General features: G+C 42.6%; 1 protein-coding gene across 4 annotated transcripts in view; it reads right to left on the bottom strand.

The window, feature by feature from the left end:
* Nucleotides 1–386: 386 nt before the first annotated feature.
* The window catches only part of map3k20a (mitogen-activated protein kinase kinase kinase 20a), a 32,219-nt gene continuing 12,816 nt past the window's right edge, over nt 387–19,789 (bottom strand). Inside the window, exons 8-20 of one of the 4 annotated variants that reach the window (XM_061692453.1) lie at nt 18,640–18,726; nt 17,838–17,912; nt 17,646–17,752; nt 16,207–16,342; nt 11,804–11,848; nt 11,699–11,729; nt 11,486–11,625; nt 11,320–11,382; nt 9,818–9,907; nt 5,654–5,770; nt 5,499–5,573; nt 4,079–4,229; nt 387–1,718 (exon numbers count right to left, since the gene is read on the bottom strand). In XM_061692453.1, the coding sequence (XP_061548437.1) occupies nt 1,024–1,718; nt 4,079–4,229; nt 5,499–5,573; nt 5,654–5,770; nt 9,818–9,907; nt 11,320–11,382; nt 11,486–11,625; nt 11,699–11,729; nt 11,804–11,848; nt 16,207–16,342; nt 17,646–17,752; nt 17,838–17,912; nt 18,640–18,726 (1,812 nt within the window). In that variant the 3' untranslated portion in view covers nt 387–1,023. Of the gene's footprint in view, nt 1,719–4,078; nt 4,230–5,498; nt 5,574–5,653; nt 5,771–7,344; nt 7,453–9,817; nt 9,908–11,319; nt 11,383–11,480; nt 11,626–11,698; nt 11,730–11,803; nt 11,849–16,206; nt 16,343–17,645; nt 17,753–17,837; nt 17,913–18,639; nt 18,727–19,789 lie in introns of those variants that run through there. The other 3 variants (XM_061692454.1, XM_061692455.1, XM_061692456.1) reach the window with 3 other exon arrangements.

Genomic DNA, 19,789 nt, shown 5'->3' with positions numbered 1-19,789 from the left:
AGTGGATGATTTTGTCCCCAAGGGATTACTTGACTGAAAAATATGTAATTTAGTTCATCTTTCACAAGAATAACATTAAATATGGTGGGTAGGTAAATGAAATTGCTGCATGTGCACCACAATTGAATCAATTGTGCTTCCTTCAATGACCTACTCCTCCAAAGTTTCATGGAAATTAAGCTTTTTGTTTAATGATATGAATATGTAGCAGTTCATGATACTTAAAGTGGTAAACAAATTGTAAGATAATAAATGCAGGAAACCTGGACCAAAACATCTCAAATGTTCCTTCTACTCCCATTAGCATCTTCCAGCTGTCCAACATAAAGCATACATTATATCTCCAAATTGCATTGATTTATTTTTTTTCGAAACACAAGACATTACATTTTTTTGTTTTTCAGATAATCATGTTTTTAAGATTTATGTTATATGCTTGTCCTGCCCCCAGCACACTAAAACAAGCATGGTAGGTTAATTGACAACTCTAAATTACCCGTAGGTGTGAATCTCAGTGTGAATGGTTGTTTGTATGTGCCCTGCGATTGGCTGGCCACTAGTTTAGGGTGTACCCCGCCTCTCGCCCGAAGATAGCTGGGATGGGCTCCAGCACGCCCGCGACCCTAGTGAGGATAAGTGCAATGGAAGATGAATGAATGGATGAGTGACACTGTGAGACAGTAAAACTGTTTCGGCATACAGATTTTCCATTCTGCTTGACCAAACACCAAACAGCCGAACAGGACAAAAAAAAATGTTTTATGTTATATGCTTATAAGCAAAAAAAGATGTTTAATTAGCAAAACAGTGAGTAAAAAGTGAACAGCAACGGATTATAGGCATGTTTTAACTTTAATAAATACATGCTGAGCATTATTTATATAACCTATACAACAGCCAGTTTAAAAAAACAACAACTATTTATTCAAACACATTTTGTGCAACTCCCTTTTAGAGCATGTAAGAAAATAGTATTTACATGGTGAACACATTCAGGTGATGACATGTATGGTGTCCGCTGTATTAAGTCCTGCCCCCAGCACCCCGCCCTCCTCGGCCTCCTCTCCTCGACCGACCTCTGACCGCTTTATTGTCCTGTCGCGGTAATCTTTTGTGGCGCTCGACTTTGATCCAGGCACCGTCGCTGCTGGTTTTGGTCTCCTCCCCTTCCTCATTGGGGTTTTCGGCCATTGACATTATACCGGGTATCACGCGTTGGCGGTACTGCGGTGTGGCGCTATAACTGTTGGACCGCGGCCTCCCTGGCTGTTGGGGGCTTTTGTTACTTTTATTGCCGCTTTGGCCTCCTCTCGTATTGCCCCTCCCTTGACCCGCCGTGCTGCCGAAAAAGCCCTGTCTTCTATACTCGTGCACTACACCCGCGCTGAGGGGCCGCTCTCGCTCAGACATGCCCTCTGACGTCGTGCTGGACGGGCTGCTGCCCTTTGACCCCAAATAGAGCGTCGACAGTTTGGGCGACAGGCCGCCGGTCGGCGAGGAGCTGCGAGAGTCATTCCAGGGATTGACGTGGGCGCGGATGGGCGAGCGCCGCGCTGCTGCCGCGTAGGACGACGCTTGGCTTTCGTGCACAGACAGGAACTGAGTAAGAGTGCACGCTCCAGCGCTGGTGAAGGTGGGGAGGGCGGCAGTGGGCTTCTGCGTTTTCTGCCTGACAATCTGCCGCAGCCTCACACTGCGCATCCAAGCCTGATCGATATCTAAAACAAATGACACAAATTGTATTGTGACAGGGAGATCAATATAAATATAGCAGTGCCTCGAGATACGACTGACCCGACTTAACGGGTTTTACAAGAGATACAAACCCGTTGTTTGACTGATTTGCAGCTACGAACGCTATATGGTGGCAGTCAACTCAGCTCACTTCACAACAAGCAGCAGCATAAAGAGTAACATAATAACAATGCTACTACTAATAATAATAAAAATAGACAAATAGTGAGCAAATCGGCAGCACGGTGAACGACTGGTTGGCACATCCGCCTCGCAGTTCTGAGGACCGGGGTTCAGATCCCGGCCCGCCTGTGTGGAGTTTGCATATTCTCCCCGTGCCTGCGTGGGGTCTCTCCGGGTACTCCGGTTTCCTCCCACGTCCCTAAAACATGCATGGTAGGTTAATTGACAACTCTAAATTACCCGTAGGTGTGAATCTCAGTGTGAATGGGTGTTTGTATGTGCCCTGCGATTGGCTGGCCCCTAGTTTAGGGTGTACCCCGCCTCTCGCCCGAAGATAGCTGGGATGGGCTTCAGCACGCCCGCGACCCTAGTGAGGATAAGTGCAATGGAAGATGAATGAATGGATGAGTGACACTGTGAGACAGTAAAACTGTTTCGGCATACAGATTTTCCATTCTGCTTGACCAAACAGCCGAACAGGACAAAAAAAAAAAAAAGAACGGATGAGTGAGCAAATCATCAAAAAAAGAGGCTTCAAGCTGTTTAATGCCACTGCAAGTTTACTGTCAAACTAATCGTAAAACAAAGAGAATTACACATTGTGTTATTTAAAACAACCAAATAACATTGCCTTAAGAATGGCCCGCCAGCTCACTGCTAACATATAACAGGCAATGCCATTGGCAGGCTAATGGTTAGCATCGATAGTCGCAGTTTTAGAAGCAACGGATATTTTTACAAAAACAGTGGAGCAACACATGTAGCCAGATAGTATAGAAACACTCAAAGATATATTTTTTATCCTATATGAAAAATTACCAATATTACAATATCTTACCGAGCTACTTATAGTAGTAGTAGTAGAAGTCTATTCTTCCTAGTTTGAGTCTGCATGACATTATACTGCCTCCTGGTGGCCAAAGCTTTCACCTGAACTCTTCTGGAGTGGAAGATGAGATTTTGACACGATAAGGCGACATTGAGCGCAAGTCCAGAGCTCACGGACAGTTTTGGAACTTACTCACAGAGCTAAAGTACCCCTACATGAGGAAATGTGCAACCTTTTTGACTGCATTATTCGGCTCCACTTATTTATGCAAGTCAGCCTTTTCCCACATGAAGATCATTAAGTCCAAGTACCGTTCCACCCTAACTGATGAACATTTGGAACTGTGCTTGAGGCTGGCTGTCAGCAGCTACTGTCCGGACTATGCATCCCTGGCTGATTCACTTCAGTGCAAGTCATCAGAGTAAACTCAGGTAATGACAAAAAATTTACATTGTTAATTATGTTGTGTTGTGCAAGATTGGCTCATGCGGTGATGCAAGGTACGTCAACATACATTGGTGCGAAGCTGTGTCGGCAGCCCAGAATTTTAGCTCACTGGTAGCGCTCTGCGCTCTCAAACCGGAGACATAGTCACGGCCCCCGACCCCCAAAAAAGAGGTAGATAGCGGGGGGTTGGCTGCTTGAAAAGTAGATCTTGGGGCAAAAAGGTTGCTATTGAGGGACGACACAGAGGCCGACTGGTTAGCACATCAGCCTCACAGTTCTGAGGACCCAGGTTAAAATCCGGCCTCTCCTGTGTGGAGTTTGCATATTCTCCCGGTGCCTGAGTGGGTTTTCTCTGGGTACTCCGGTTTGCTCCCACATTCCAAGAACATGCATGGTAGGTTGATTGAAGACTCTCAATTGCCCGTAGGTGTGAATGTGAGTGTGACTAGTTGTTTGTTTATATTTGCCCTGCGATTGGCTGGCAAAAGGTTCAGGGTTTACCCTGCCTCTCGCCCAGAGTCAGCTGGGATAGGCTCCAGCACACCTGCGACCCTAATGAGGATAAGCGGTACAGAAAATTGATGGCTGGATGGACAATATTATAGAGTTTTTTATATATATATATATATATATATATATATATATATATATATATATATATATATATATATATATATATATATATATATATATATATATATATATATATATATATATATATATATATATATATATTAGGGGGAGGCTGGAACGGATTAATGGCATTTCCATTCATTTCAATGGGGAAAGACGATTTGTGATACAATTGTTTTGAGTTACGAGCATGGTCACAGAATAAATTACACACGTATCTCAAGACACCACTGAAATATCTTAACATCTCACCAGAGTTCGACCTGCTCGTGGGGCTCAAGTCGAAGTGAGCTGGCGTTGATTCGATGACAAGCTCCACTGTTTTGATCTCATCCTGTCCACCAGTCTGACACCACGTCATGGGACAGGTGTGTCTAGTTGACTTTGGTAGCCTGACATTACTCTGTATTGACGCATTAGAAAGGACAATTAAAACCTAGTTCCACCACACGTTTCAGTTGCGTTCGCTTCTGGCTTAGGAAAATGACACAGGAAAGACTTTTCTGTCGTGGAAACGTCAAACGTTCAATGAACAATTCAGAATTCGACCCAAATTTTCAGCAATACAGTGAAGCCCCTTGCTTATTCACAGTTTGTTATTCACATATTCACAGATTTCTTTTTTTTTCTGGTGCCAGGGAACTATGTTAAAGTGAGTTGAGGAGCTTCATGTAGTTCTTTTCTCCCAACTTGTGGCCTGTACTATTCTGTATTCTTGTACGGTACGCCGGCTTCCCCACACATTCCAAAAACATGCATGCAGTGGAACCTCAGTTTTAGTATGACCCAGTTTTGCTAAGCTTCAGTTTTTGACATTTTTTTTTTTGCCCCGTTTTTGTACATTTGCTTGGTTTTCATAAAGGTGAAAATGGTCTGCGACAAACTCACCCATCCACCTACCCACATGACTCAGGCCCTCATTTTTGGGAATTAAGCCCCGACACAAAGGATCCCATGCCCATGCACAAGTGAGTGTTTTCTTGCTGCACCTCCCAACATGAGTCTGAAAAACTGAGCGTCACCTCACGCCTTCATCAGAAGCATTTCCAAAGTTTTTTTTTTTTTTTTTTTTGAGTGCCACTGCTGAATAAACAACCATGTGGCCAAAGAAAGTTCGATGTGCCGTTTCTACAAGACAGGGCTATGGCCCCGCTAAAAGAAGCCCCCCCTCCACCTCACTTCAATACAGTCCCTTGGCATCAAGATGACAACATATCAATACTTTTATAGTAGACAGGGCTTTGGCCTGAGCACAAAAAAAAATGCAAATAAATGAATTTGACCAAGTAATGGAGGCTAGGTTAAAAAAAATCTGCTAATAGTTGAATTTGCAAATATTTAGGGGACCACTGTATGGTATTTCTATTATTTACTATGGAAAATCTGAGCAATATGTCGACCAGCTTCCCAGTTCAAGGTGTTCAACCTTGGAGTATCCACTGTATTAAATCCACTTAGATCCACTAAAAGTGATACATCTTATATTCCCCACATTTCACATTTATGTCAACTAATCAAGAAGATGAGTGCCAAAACTGATTGGATCAGTTCTTTTGGTTTCCTTCCACCTTTTGACAATGACAACACAAGAAACTTGAGTCCCAGTACCGAACTGAACCGTGTGTTAGTGTTTAGTAGAAACAACAAGTGATTGACAGGTGTCATCGTTCACCTTATAGCTGACTACGTAGTCCACCTTCTGGTTAGGTTGTATTCCGACGATCCATTTGTCCATCACAAACGGCAGCTGCGTAACACAAAAAAGATTGTGGGGGATCACATAAAATAAGTCAGCACTCTTTGTAGCGTGTTCATAAAACATGAAACCTTAGTCATTCGCATGGGCTCGACATCCTGCCGATTGGGGCTGAAGATGACATCCTTAATGTAAGTTAAAGCCACGTCGTCTCCGTCAAGTTCAAGGAACATTTTCCACTTGCAGTCCTTAACAGGGAAATAGTTCATTGTAAGACAATGCAGGCAGTATAGTGCACTCAGCAATAACGCCTGATTGCGACCCTGAAATCAAAATGAATGAGCATTCCACTTTTTTATGAGAAATTCTCTATGTGAAGCAGCAGCACAACCTAGAGGGAGTTCAGTGACGTTGCTTTGGAAATGTTCAATAAAAAGGGAACACTTCCAATAATACTTGGGGAAACGTGGCACTACTCAAAAAGAGTAACAGAGTCAGTATCAACGTAAGATTTTGAGACTTCTGGATTTCCCCCCAAAACGTTTAGATTTTCAATTGAACTTTATAATCATTGTATTGAGTAGATACAAACAAACAATACACATGCAAACAGCAATATGTGAGCTTGTTGACAGGGTGGACATTTCTGGCTAATGTTAGCATTTAATGAGCACATGGTGGACCTTCACTTAGCAACACAATTCAGTTAGCAATCTGACTGTGTACTGTTTAACAAATACATTTCCAAGTTCTGAAAAGTTTTTGATATTTTACTCCAACCGAGTGAACACGTTAAACTTGACAAAATCCAACTAGACGTAAGATGATGAAAATTAAACATAGGTGTAAATATTTACTGTAATTACTCTGTAACTCCACTGTTTAAGAATTGATTGAAGAAAGACAAAATGCTGGTCGTAATGTCACTGAAAACATTTGAGGGTTTCTTAAAGGCACAGGTACCCCATGATGACAGGATGACAACATGCAAAACATTCGCTCTAATTACGAAAATAGAATACACATGATTAAAATAACTTGGACAATAAAAGTATGTCCATTTTTTTCATTTGTATCATTTAACCACTAGTTAGCAGAGCAGTGTGTGGGACATGCTAAAATCATATAAATTGAATGGGGAAGAAATGGTACAAAGTGAAAGCAACACATTTTAAGAGCCTTATGGTAAGTGTGCACATGTTTGGTCACTAATAAGACCCGAGAGTTTCATTATTCTGCTACGTTTTCATGACGACTGAGTGAGTCCGATGAGGACACCAAAGGCACATTATAGGAATATTAACCCAATAGCACAAGTTGTATCTGAAAGTTCATCCATCAAACTGGTTGAGGTTGTTTTCTTCCTGATATCACATCCACACCGAGACCCAAAATAAGAACAATTCTGCAGCCCCTTTTCTCCTGCATACTGCCATGCTGACGAAGCAGTAATGATTCCGCCGATCCCTAAAACGTCCGCCGCGAAGCCACAGGTCACCGCTTAACCACACAGGCTTCAGGGCACGGGTCAATCCATTGTGCCGTGATCAGAGGGAAGGACATCAGAGGAGTGGTGCCGACACACTCGTCTGAGGAGCCTTCGCCCTCTCCCGCACGCTCCTCGGGGGGTGTGGGGGAACATCTGAAAAGGGATGCTGGCTGTTTCGGAAACACACTAGTGGCACCCGCGTTGGCCTCGGGATGGTCGCACTGGGGCTCCCACGTCGGCGCGAGTCTAATCACTCCGGCAGAAACAATGTCGCGTAATGATGCCTTGGACCCGAGTGCATATAATGACAACTCATACATAATTCAGCACCTTTCACTTGGCTGCACGGTGATATCCTCATTAGCAGGGAACCCTCAGTGGCTGTCAGATGGTGGCCGCTCAATCGCAAGGCCCTCATTTTGTCTTTGAGAAGTGCAGCTGCTTCCATGACATCGCCAGCAAAGAGGGGCGAAGAGGAGGGGAAAAATGCAGTGTGGGTTTGTTTTATTTTGTGCACAAAAAAAAAAAACTTCCAGTTTGTAAAAACAAGGCTGACATGGAACCTGACACCAGGCAGGGGAAAATAATTAGCTCTCATTTTCTCAACCTCCTGTTTCCTTCTCCCCGCTGTGTTTTCGACCCACTAAACCACCACATGTCAGAAGAAATGGGAGGCAATTAGCAGGCTCGTTTCAGCCCTGCCGAACACACTGAAAGAGGGCTATTTATGATGGGACAATGAACAGCTGAAAGATTAAATAACATTTTCATTTTAGAAAGAAAACGACTTCTGGCTAAATGGGCTATTTTTGATTAAATTCGAACAGCAAGTGAAGAGCCAGCCTTTCTCCGCTCACAAAGGGCTGCGAGTGAGTGGCGCTGGATGTGGTACATGGAGGAGGGAATGACATGTTTATTTGTCTGCTTTTCTACCTGTATAGTGATGCCTCTAATGGTCAATGTAACAGCTATCATTAGGGATCCTTTGTGCAAAACGCCTCAGCACATCAATGATTCAACAGTCACAAAACAGTTGTCATTGATTGAACACATTCTTTATGTACATTTAAACTCACTGACCACTTTATTAGGTACACCTGCACCTACGTACATCTAGTAAGCTGCAATACAAGACAGTATTGTACCTTTTCAAATATGATAATGCTCAGCTTGATTACTTACTTTATTTAGCATCCAGAGGGGAAACATGTGAGAAAATCCCCTTGCTATTATGTATAAAAGAAAGCATGATTATCTTTTGCTACAGTTTGCGTGCTGATTGGATTTTGATCAATTACACCAGCCTTACAATCTGTTCATTCATTCATTATCCTCACTAGGGTCGTGGGCGTGCTGGAGCCTATCCCAGCTATCTTCAGGCGAGAGGCGGGGTACACCCTGAACTGGTCGCCAGCCAATCGCAAGACACATATGAACAAAGAACCATTCGCGCACACATTCACACCTAAGGGCAATTTAGAGTCCTCAATCAACCTACCACGCATGTTTTCGGGATGTGGGAGGAAACCGGAGTACCCGGAGAAAACCCACCCAGGCACGGGGAGAACATGCAAACTCCACAAAGGCGGGGCCGGGGATTTGAACCCCGGTCCTCAGAACTGTGAGGCAGATGTGCTACCCAGTCGAATATGCTCTTCTGAATTGGACACACCACAGAAAAGAGTGTTGGTAATAACCGTGCCAAATTTTCAATGATTATCCATCCATCCATCCATCCATTGTCAACACCGCTTGTCCTGATTAGGGTCGCGGGGTGCTGGAGCCTATCCCAGCTGACTTCGGGCAAAGGGCGGACTACACCCTGAAGTGGTCGCCAGTCAGTCGCACGGCACATATAGACACGGACAAGCATTCGCGCTCACATTCACTGAGTGGGAACTGATCCCACCACTACGCCATCAGTGACCTTTTTAATGATTATATAAGTAAATAAAATGAGGCTTCAAATTCATGAAAAATCAAGCCGCTGTCTTCGCTCTCAAACGCTTTGGCGTGTCCAATGAATGCAATTAAATTACGTCCAGCTAAACTATCAATCAAATACCTCTACTACGAACTGGAAAAATGGATGCTCCTTAGTTTAGCATCGCTCTTGCGTCTAGAAAATACCTACATGTTTGAGCCGTGAAAATATATCTGCTTAAAGCCTCCGGAGGCTGGAACATATCCCAGTGGGTCATTGTGAGGCTTTTCAGCGCCGCAACAACGAGGCATTCTAAAGCGGGCACACCACCGCAAGCCCCTGTCCACATGCTGGCTGTCAAGTCTGACTTTGTAAAATAGAATTTTCCCCCCTCCTGGCGCTTCCATCTTGCTCAACATGACATGCGCGCACTCACAACGGACAACGAGTCACTCTCAAGCAGCCACGCAAGTGCGAAGCCACAGTCAAAATGACAACGAGGTACTCAAAGGCGGCCAGGCCAGTGGACGAGCCGAAGGGAAAATGCATTTCCGGGGTGTAGGCATTGCTAGCTAGATAACTGCAATTGCGCCGGATAACCACTGATGTGAACGAAGGTTCATATACAGTGGGGGAGCGGGGACTCATGTCAGGGCCCAAGAGCATTACTGGGCCCCGTTTTAGGCGCGCTCAAAAAAATCTGAGAAACTGAAAAGGTAAAAAACAGTATAACATTATATCACTCCAATTGAGTAATACATTCTCAGTTCTCAGTCTTTGCACATTTTCAGCAATTATCTTCAAACACATATAACGTACTTCAAAACGAATCTCTGAATTCCCTTTGCAGGGCCTTTAAGTACAGTCAAGTAACAAACTTACAGATTTTCCAGTGCCTGGCTTCCAGTGGTACCCAAAGACGAGCTCCAGATGAACACTTTTACTACTTTCCACCTCATTTTCAAGCTCCTCCTGAAAAGAGAAGGCACAAAGGTATAAAGAAATAATAATTCTGCTCAACAACAGTTACACTCAGTGGGCACACCATTAGGAACACCTGTACCATCTAATGCGAGAGCTGTCGCAACCTTTGTGCTCCGATTTTAGTGAGAAGTAGGAACGATATTAAAAGGTAGTTTAAGACCACTGCAAACTACAACCACAACACAAGGAGATGATCCGACTTTGAGCGAGGACTTGACAGCCGGTACCCAAGAGAATGGCAGGAGCAGAAGTGTTGCTGTGGTCCAGGAATTGCGATTGGCGGGTACCTAGTCCAGGGTGTAGCCCACCCGCCATGCGCCAGAAGTTAGCTGGTATAGGTTTCAGCTCACCCCCGACCCCCGTGAGGATAAGTGCTATAACAGATGGATGGATGGGAGTTTTTTTTGGCTAACTTTTCTATTTTGTGTGTTCTTTGTTCCCTTTACCGCTGGAGCTGTTTGCTGACAGATTAATATTAAAGCCATTGACATCTCCTGATACCATCCATCTATCAATGTTCTAAAACTTATCCTGTTCCAGGTCACGGGGAGCTGAAGCCTATCCCAGCTGACTTTGGGGAAAAAAAGGCACACTACAGCTTGCACTGGTCGCATCTCCTTACACTTGTATGAAATATTAATAACATGAAAACAATACTTAACACGTTGCCTTTGCAGTTAATCAAATTCTAACCCTCTCAATGGAGAATTAGGCCATGAAATTAGAAGAAATTTGACAAGTGGATTGTGTTTGACGTTGAAGGCTCCACTTAACTTATCTGGCAGTGTCAATGAAAACTGAGTATGATTATCTTTAATAATCTATTATTATCTTAATCTTTTTAATACAGTTGTTGTATTGGATTTTTGCAGGTGTATTTTTGAGAAAGTTACCATCAGAGCTGGTCTAGAACAAGGTTCACCGTAGTTTACAACAGAGGTGACAAAATCAGTTTTGTAGCGGGCCACATGGTAGTTATGGTTTCACTTGGGGTGCAATCATGACTGTAAGGCTATATAAATGTATGATCGCCACATATTATTACATGTGCACAACAAATTAATTGATAACTAAGTAGTTTTGAAATCAGAAGCCAGTAAAAAAATTGTTCAACCGTTCCATTTATTTTAAAAGGGGGACTGGTAAAAAAAAAAAAAACTAATAATAAATGCTTACAATATCTCAACATTAATAACAGTAGACAATTTGCAATTTTGGTATTTTAACAAGAAATAGGAAGTCGATGCACATGATTTGCTTTTGCAGGCCACATAAAATTACGTGGCGGGCCGGATTTGGCCCCCGGGCCTTCAATTTCACACCTGTGGTTTAAAATATCACTCTTGAAAACAACTTGTACACAACCAAACAGGTTAGAGAGAAAACTTCACACGTTCTACCTTAAGCAGTGGTGGAAAGTGGACGAGCCCGAGGTAATCATTGGTCAGCTTTTCAATTTCACTCTGCAACAGAGGAAACGTGACATAAATCAGAACAAGTCGTGCCAATGCATCATGGAAATGTCACACGGTATATGACTATGGTCAACATTTAGCCTCGCCTTGCCTTCAGGTGCATGACGTGACCTTTGGACTTGATGCCCATGTCCCGCATGTCGTGCTCTGACAGCAATAAGAGCCTTTTTCCAGTTATGTGATTGTCTCGAAACAGATCAGCATACAGGTGCATGCCATATGCACTCCCCTCTAAGAGAGAGAATGACAACGTCAGCTCATTCTCGCAGTGAATTTTTCAATAATCGGAAAAATGTGTACAAACCTTCACCAAATATTTGCTGCATCCAGAAATACTGTGTAGCACAATGGTCGCATGTTAGCTGTAAATAACAATAAAACAGGTATATGGTGTAGTCACGACACTGACCACATGTTCCTCTGTCCACGTGTAGATGTCGAGGGTGGGAAGCAGCTGCATGGACACAAAAGACAAACACAAGTTCGAACAACAGAGTTTGGATAGATATGCCAGATGGTAAAATGGAAAATAGCCACATTTTCAATCAAGTATCTTTTTTGCACTAAGCCTCTAATGGTCCTCATCAGACTTGAATGTCCATCCGACTGATCTAACACCATCTATTTGAATGACAAATCATGTATTGCTCAATAAATGTAATCATGCAGAAAGTTAACAGCCAAAATAAAGACTCCATCATTGTGATCGGCGGAATAGCGACAGAAAAAGTGCCATGTAAAATTGCAGGAAAGATGACTAACTGAGGGATTAATCTCATTTCAACGTCTCCTTCAGATTAAGAGCTCAATAAACAGTGGCTCGCGAGCATTTCCCACCTCCTCCATGCTCCGCTTTGCATGTAAACCCATTCGGAGTCCTATTTTGTCCAGCACTTTTCAACACATGGACTGCTCGCTTCCTTTCTTCAAACTTGTGACTTGCTTTTGTGCGGAATCTGCACAGTTTGCTTTTTTAATCGCACGGGGACGAAACGGGGACGAAACGCATGCTGGGTAATCAGACACATGAAGGCTTTTCGTAGAGCAAGGTGTATATGGTAATTATCTATCTTCTTCTTCTCTCTGACCAACCAGAAACATGTTGTAAGTGGATTTATAAACACCTATGATTGTCACATGTCATTTTCATCACCACGTATGGAAACGAATGAAATTGTGCTCAGAGACAATTTGGAATTAGACTTAAGACTTCTGCGCCACTATGTTTTAACATTGATCATGATGATAGCATTTGGCGACCCACGTGATTTTGTTTTTAGGTGATACTTAGTGGAAAAAAGTTTGGGGAGCACTAGCATAGAGACAACATGATGGTGACTATAGAACCAAAATTGTAACTTATTATTCAGTAGTGGTAATGTAGAGTAAGTGGTAGAAACAATGCATACAGTATCTTTCCTGGCTGCTCAGTACTATTTGACTAAAACAACAGTAAGTAAAAAAAATCCCTTTGACCGTTTTGTCACAAGGTGAATAAGGTTCATGGTGAGTAGACATTTGATCGGTAAGTATTATTATAGAGATTTTAGATTATTATGCCAGTTAAGAATGTGAAAAAGCATGATGTATGAAGTTGACTGCCCTCCCTCTCCACTTTCCTAGGCTACATGTCCGTTACGTGTCATCATATGGTGAGTAGTTTTGTTTTAGTTTAATTTTATTTAGTGTCTATGCTTGCATGAAAGTGAGAAATGTTAAAATTGTATTTGTAACATTGTCAAATGTGAAAGCCTGTACCGGATTGGAGGCACGAAACATCACAGAATGGCTTTTGCTCGTCCTTAAGACGTTCCACTGTATGTTGACAAAAGGTCTTTCGTCATTAGTATTTCATAACATTAGTGTAAATACATGTCCCTCAGCATTCATACTCTGAAGCTGCTATTTCTGTGTTAATTGGATGTTTAGGACATGTCACCGGATGGCAGAGCAATAGAAATGCTTTAAATATATTTTTGTGGAATACTGTATCATAAGACAAATGAGAAAAAGGGCAAAGTCAAAGGAGCCGTTTCCACAATATGAAGCTAATAACAGTACAGTGAACCTCGACTCTTCAGGAAGGATAGGGACCGAGCCCCGCCACGAAGAGCGAAAATCCCCGAATAATTGACGCACCCCTCCAAAAGGAGTTTGTAATTATGTCTAGATGCCACAAGATGGTGGCAGCGAATCACGTAAAATTGAGAGGATCATAAAGCATCAACGCCATGCTTCCCACATGGACAAGCAAAAGACACCATATTACTAAACAACGGTATTCAGTAGTTAAATTAGTCAACACAAAGAAACCATCTTCATGTGAGGTTCATCAATAGCGTCAGCTAGCATACTAGCCTACATCACTCACTAGCAAAAACAGCGTGACAACACGCATGACAGGGCAAACAAATATGCGCACTAGCACTTAAAAAAAAAACAGTAGAAAGTCATCAAACTCCACTTTGGGCATTTACACACAATGATAAATATTACGGAATGCAGGCAAATTGTACGGACAAAGTAGACTACACGGGCAATTAATATAGCTGCTTTGGAAGAGAAGCAGAAACATAGCCTACTTTCAGTTTCACTTTTGACTGTGAATGAAGTGCATTCAAGGACCGACTACAAACCAGGATAGGACATCTCAAATGCAGACCAAAAAAATACAAAATAAACGGTATCAGTGAACTAAACCTAACAACAACACCAGGATTCTACCAGATGGTGCCAGAGTAATATTTTAATTTGTTTGGCCTGAGCATTAAAACAGGGAATAGCTAAGATTTCCGGAGAATAACAGGATAAATTCCCCACCAAATATCTGGGAATATGTGGTGGTTCCCTGGAATGCAATCTGTCAGGCTCCAATGTGAACAATGCTTTGATTTGAACAGCATATAATAGAATAATGTGTGCATATAAGAAGTATTTTTTGGGCAAATCTGCAGAAGCATTATAATTGTTAATACGGCAAATTATTTTTGGCCTTATGACTAAGTACTTCATACAAGGGCCCGAGACATCTAAGTAAGTGAAAGACTGCTCCAACAACTGCACTCCACCACATTCAGAACAAATTGGCCAATCTTAATGTCAGCAAAATGTCACTTCAACATAAAAAGATTGGCCTTCTTAAAGGAGCCAACGCTTGTGGCTTCTTTCTTCCCAGCATGGCACTCTATATCAAGCGCATCAAGCATACAGAAAATGACTTCCATAATGTCCACAGGGTGAGGACTCAATGGAGAATTTGTTTCTCTGTCAAATGGCTCTTTTTTCAGAATGACAGGCTAAATGCATAAAACGCACAAGAAGCACGCAAAAATAAGGTTCTAATGGTGTGTAATTATAGTTAATGGTTTACAATTAATTAATCTGGAAACGAGTTCTTCCACAACACCAATCCTCCATTAGTTGAAATCCTAGTGACTGACGGATACGGCAGCACTGTGCGGCAGATCTAATTTGCTTATCGGTGAGGTAGAAAAGGAACAATATAAAGTAAAGACATACATAATGTAACACACCTCAGAAAATAAAACGAAAAAAATCATTTCCAAACTATTAGGTTACAGCAAAACTACTTATGAAATTGACTTTCAAGCAACAGATTCTAAATCCTGTTATCGGTCCAGTGGCTTGCACAGTACAGAACTGCACAGTGCATAGCATTGGCTGCCATGGCAAACCAGGATCAGTGGTTTATATTATTGGTAGTCCAGCCTGGACGCCTCTTGTATTGTAGTTCTTAGTAGCTCAGTAGGACTGTGCAGTGTTTCTACAAATTTGTCACGTGCAATTCTAATGAGATGTGATGGATATAATCTAGTACAGCACATTTGTCAAGTATATTTCAGTTGTATTTAACTTTGAGGTTCAATACATTTACATTTAATCTTGTAGAACTATTTATTTTCACACATTCATTTAGGTACAATCTTTATTTAACTTTTTTGCAAAATACCTTTTGATTGGAATCATTAAGTTTTTTTATTTTCCTATTTTTGGATGAACTTCAAAAAGTGGCCTGTGAGTCAGCATCCCGTTACAACAGCTCAGCTAACTTTCTCTTTAATTTGTAATTTGCCACCCTTTTTTCACCATTTAGTATTCATTTCTCTCTATTTTCAGTTATTTACAGCGTTTTGGACGTGCCATTTTTCAGTGCTCTCGTGTGCCCCTGTGAATCAGCGGACCCATTTAAAACAGCCCCGTTGCCTCTTTTATTGGTACCTTTACCTTTCACCCTCTTATTCCCTTTGTGTCGCGGCCAAACCGTTTGCCCTATTACAGCATTTTAGCCAAGATATCGTTTTTTAAATGAATTTTTAAAAAGAGAATACCCTTTGTTTATGATGCTAAAACCGCAAGGATCTTCGCCCCAACATGTGGCCGTCCAGCGTCCAATAGGCGAGGAATGAATGCCGGAGGACAAAGGACAAGAGCTGGTGATGAAAATTGAAGTAAAGTGAAGCGAGAGGGAGCGAGGTCTAAATGGGACAGAAGATGCCTTCTGAATGTGTGTTACTCGCCAACAGACAGACTGCTGTTGGAAAGCTGCAATCGTTTGTTTACATTCAAACTTCAGCTACTGAAACGAGAGTGATGTCATGCAAGCTGTGATCGCGTGATTACAATTCTAACATTCCGACGCCCAAATACTGGTCAGTGGATCGCCTCATACACTTCACCTATTGGGGGAAAAACAAGTTTCTGTATTTCGTTCAACGGCAGTGAGGAGGCGCTGCTGAGGCCACTTTACACCAACGTTGTTACAAGGTGAAGAAGTGCTACCGAGCAACTTACCGGGCTGTTAGACTGTTCGATGAGTTTGCGCTCCCACATCTTCAGACGTCGCTCTCTCTCCTTCAGTTCCTGCTCTTTGCTACTCAGGTCTCTCTCGAGCTTCTTCAGCCTGTCGAGTGTGGCTTCGATCTCGTACCTGCAGCACCACAAAAAAAGTCTCCAAAGTCTCAAAAATACTTGGACACGTGATGCGTGTGGTTTGGATTAAAGACAAACTAAACTTGTGTCGTCGAGGCAAATGCTTACACAGAGAGTTTTCCTGTCACGTTTGTTCTGAATTGCTGCTTTCTAAATAGAACTGAAGCGAATCCATTCTGATCACTGACAGTGTAGTGGTTCACTCAACCTGGTTTCAGTGACGGTGAGAGTGAGAATGAGAATGGTTGTCTCTGTCTCAATAAGTGCCTTGGGATATTGGATGGCAACCAGCCCAGGCTTTGGTCTGCCTTTCGCCCAAAGTCAGCTGGGATAGGCTCCAGCGCCCTGCAACCCTCATCAGGACAACAGTACATAAAATGGATGGATGAATCTGCCCTATGAAGAAAGACGACTTTGAGCTAGAGGGCGGATACACACTGGCCTGGTCACCAGCCAATTGCCAGCCACGTATAGACAAACAACCATTCATCTTCACATTCACACCTATGGGCAATTTTACTACATTACAGTAGTGCCCAATTTTGTTTAAAGCACATTTCAAATGAACGGCTGCTGTTCATCCTGTTTACAGACAGAGGAAAATGAACATTTTGTGGTGTTGTCTTGAACGTAATGACAAAAAAAAGACAACAATGTTTTTTACTCTCTGCACACCACAGCTGTAAACGCAAAGGAAAAATCTGAACTTCCAAATGTTGAACATTCTATTTCTGACAACAAACTCCAACACAACGCTCTTTATATACCAGGAACTTCGAATAGAAGCACATACACCTCTTATGCCACTTGGAGTTTACTGAGATTGTACAAGGCACACATGACCTGCCCGCTGTTTGGAGCCCGCCTCACCTGCGCGGACGCTATGGCGCCAGCACGACTTTGTGAAGAAGAAGCCACACGGCGCCATCCCTGCCGAGGGCTGAGGCGGAATAAAGTAGCAGCTGAGACTCAGGCTGTGTTGAACATCAACTGAACCTCCAGCTGCTCGTACAGCCCAATTAAACACTTCTACTTGAAAAAGACAGTGATTATTTTTAGGGCCTTATGGGTAAAGAGAGGAAATATATCCAGATGGAGGATTCGTTCGAGGTTTTTATGCCTTTCTGTCGACATCAGTCAAGTCATTAAAGATCTATATGAACCATCTCCACTTCTTTTTTTGTATTTCCCGACCCCCGTCAGCCACATTTCCATGTCATTCTTTGCAATTTCCTTTAGGCTGAGTGCATATTGAGTTCTCAATACATTTAGTTGGCCTGAAAAATGGCTCATTACATTACCTCCATTCAGACTTGTTGTGGAGGAAAGAGTTGCACTGTTGAGGGAGTTGGCTGTCGTTCGCCATGGCCTCCAAAGTAGAGAGGATCTGCTTGAACGTTGGCCTCGTCTGAATGGAGGGAACAACTTTAGTTGCGTGCCATGCGGACATGTTGTTGTTGTCAATGCCGACTTGAAGTAGTTGCAGCACTCACTTTTGGATCTGTCATCCAGCAGTCCCTCATCAGCTCTGCAAAGCTGGCAGGACAGCCACTGGGGACAGTCAACCTCTGAAACACAAATACACACGTGCCATCCCGTTGACTGGCAAATGTTATACCTCGGTGTAGAATTGTGACATATTATAAAATCATACTTTCATCTGGAGAATGTAAAAAAAAAAAAGTCATTTAAAGCCAATTTGACCATAATGCTGCACCGAGGTTTAAAATAAAAATAGATCAAGTCTTTAGAAGTTTTGAAATTTCACTTCGCTAGATACTAAATCTAATGAGATTTAATAAGAGAGCTGTATCAAAACTTCAAACCATAGCATACAGAGTCAAAGTTCCATCCATCCATCCATTTGCTGAGCCGCTTATCCTCACAAGGGTCGCGGGAGTGCTGGAGCCTATCCCAGCTATCATCATCGGGCAGGAGGCGGGGTACACCCTGAACTGGTTGCCAGCCAATCACAGGGCACACATAAACAAACAACCATTCGCACTCACATTCACACCTACGGCCAATTTAGAGACTTCAATTAACCTACCATGCATGTTTTGGGGATGTTGGAGGAAACCGAAGTGCCTGGAGAAAACCCACACAGGCACGGGGAGAACATGCAAACTCCACACAGGAGGGGCCGGGGATTGAACCCCGGTCCTCAGAAGTGTGAGGCAGACGCTCTTAACCAGTCGTCCACCGTGCCAAATGAATGAATCTATAGCAGTCCTTCAAGACTTGAGTTCTCTTTGTACATGAATGCTACGTATGTGCAATTGGGTGACGAAATACCTCCTCTTTTTCCACTACAAGCCAAGCCACCTGTAAGCCTTCCAGGCCTTTGAAGGGTATCTCGCGCGTCAGCATTTCCCAAAGCACCTGTAACACAAGCCACGTTGAAATAGTGACACATTAACATACTGACACAAACATTAACATTAAAACATTTATGACAATGGACATTTAAAAACACCTTTAAAAAAAACATTGGCTATAATAATGGGTATGGTAATTAATGCTATGCATTCTATCGCCACGAAAACTGCAATGTGACTGTTTGAAATAGCTTTTTTTAAATTTGCCTCAAAATTAACATGCATTTTTAGATTTTTTTATAGATAGGGAACCTCTCTGCAAAATATTGACGTTCAAATTCAAACTAAACCTTTGCGTAAACAAACCCAAAGGAGATTTTCTAGTATGCAGTGGTGCCTTGAGATACAAGTTTAATTTGTTCCATGACTAAACTCGTCACTAAAAACCCTAATATCCCAAATCATCTTTTCCCATTGAAATGAATGGAAATGACATTGATCCATTCTAGCGTTTCCCTTCAAAAAAGCAACAAAAATTGTTGTAATGCATATGAGAAGAATAGGACTCCATATTGTATTTCATAAAAACATCCATCCATTAATCCATTCGTACCGCTCATCGCATCTATGTCAAACTCAGGCCTGGGGAGCAAATCTGGCCCAAGATGTAATTATATTTGGCCCGCCAAACCATATCAAATGTGTCTTAGAGCTGGCCCGCCAGTATATAGCACATGTGCCACTAGTATTACAAATCCCAGAATGCTTTGCTAGTGTGATGGCCCATCAGTCTAGACCGGCAAGCGCCCCTTTCCTTTCTGTTGCTGTCGCTAGCATCTATGCTACTGGACCATCCGCCAACATCCCCCGGACTCACGGCTGTGGTGTCCTTGAGCAAGACACTGATACCCAGAAATGCTCCCCGGGCGCTTCAGCTGCCCCCTGCTCCAGTGTGTTCCACTAACGTGTGCATGTGTTCACTGTGATGGGTTAAATGCAGAGAACAAATTTCATGTGCATGCATGCATGCATGCATGCATGTTCATGACAATAAAAGATGATTCTCTCTTTCTCTCTTCTCTCGTCCCCTTCCCAAAAATGGCCAAACGAAAGATGGAAAACAGTTC

The sequence above is a fragment of the Phycodurus eques genome, chromosome 12, assembly GCF_024500275.1.
Source record: "Phycodurus eques isolate BA_2022a chromosome 12, UOR_Pequ_1.1, whole genome shotgun sequence".
Classification (NCBI taxonomy): domain Eukaryota; kingdom Metazoa; phylum Chordata; class Actinopteri; order Syngnathiformes; family Syngnathidae; genus Phycodurus; species Phycodurus eques.
This window is presented reverse-complemented; position numbering and strand designations above follow the sequence as displayed.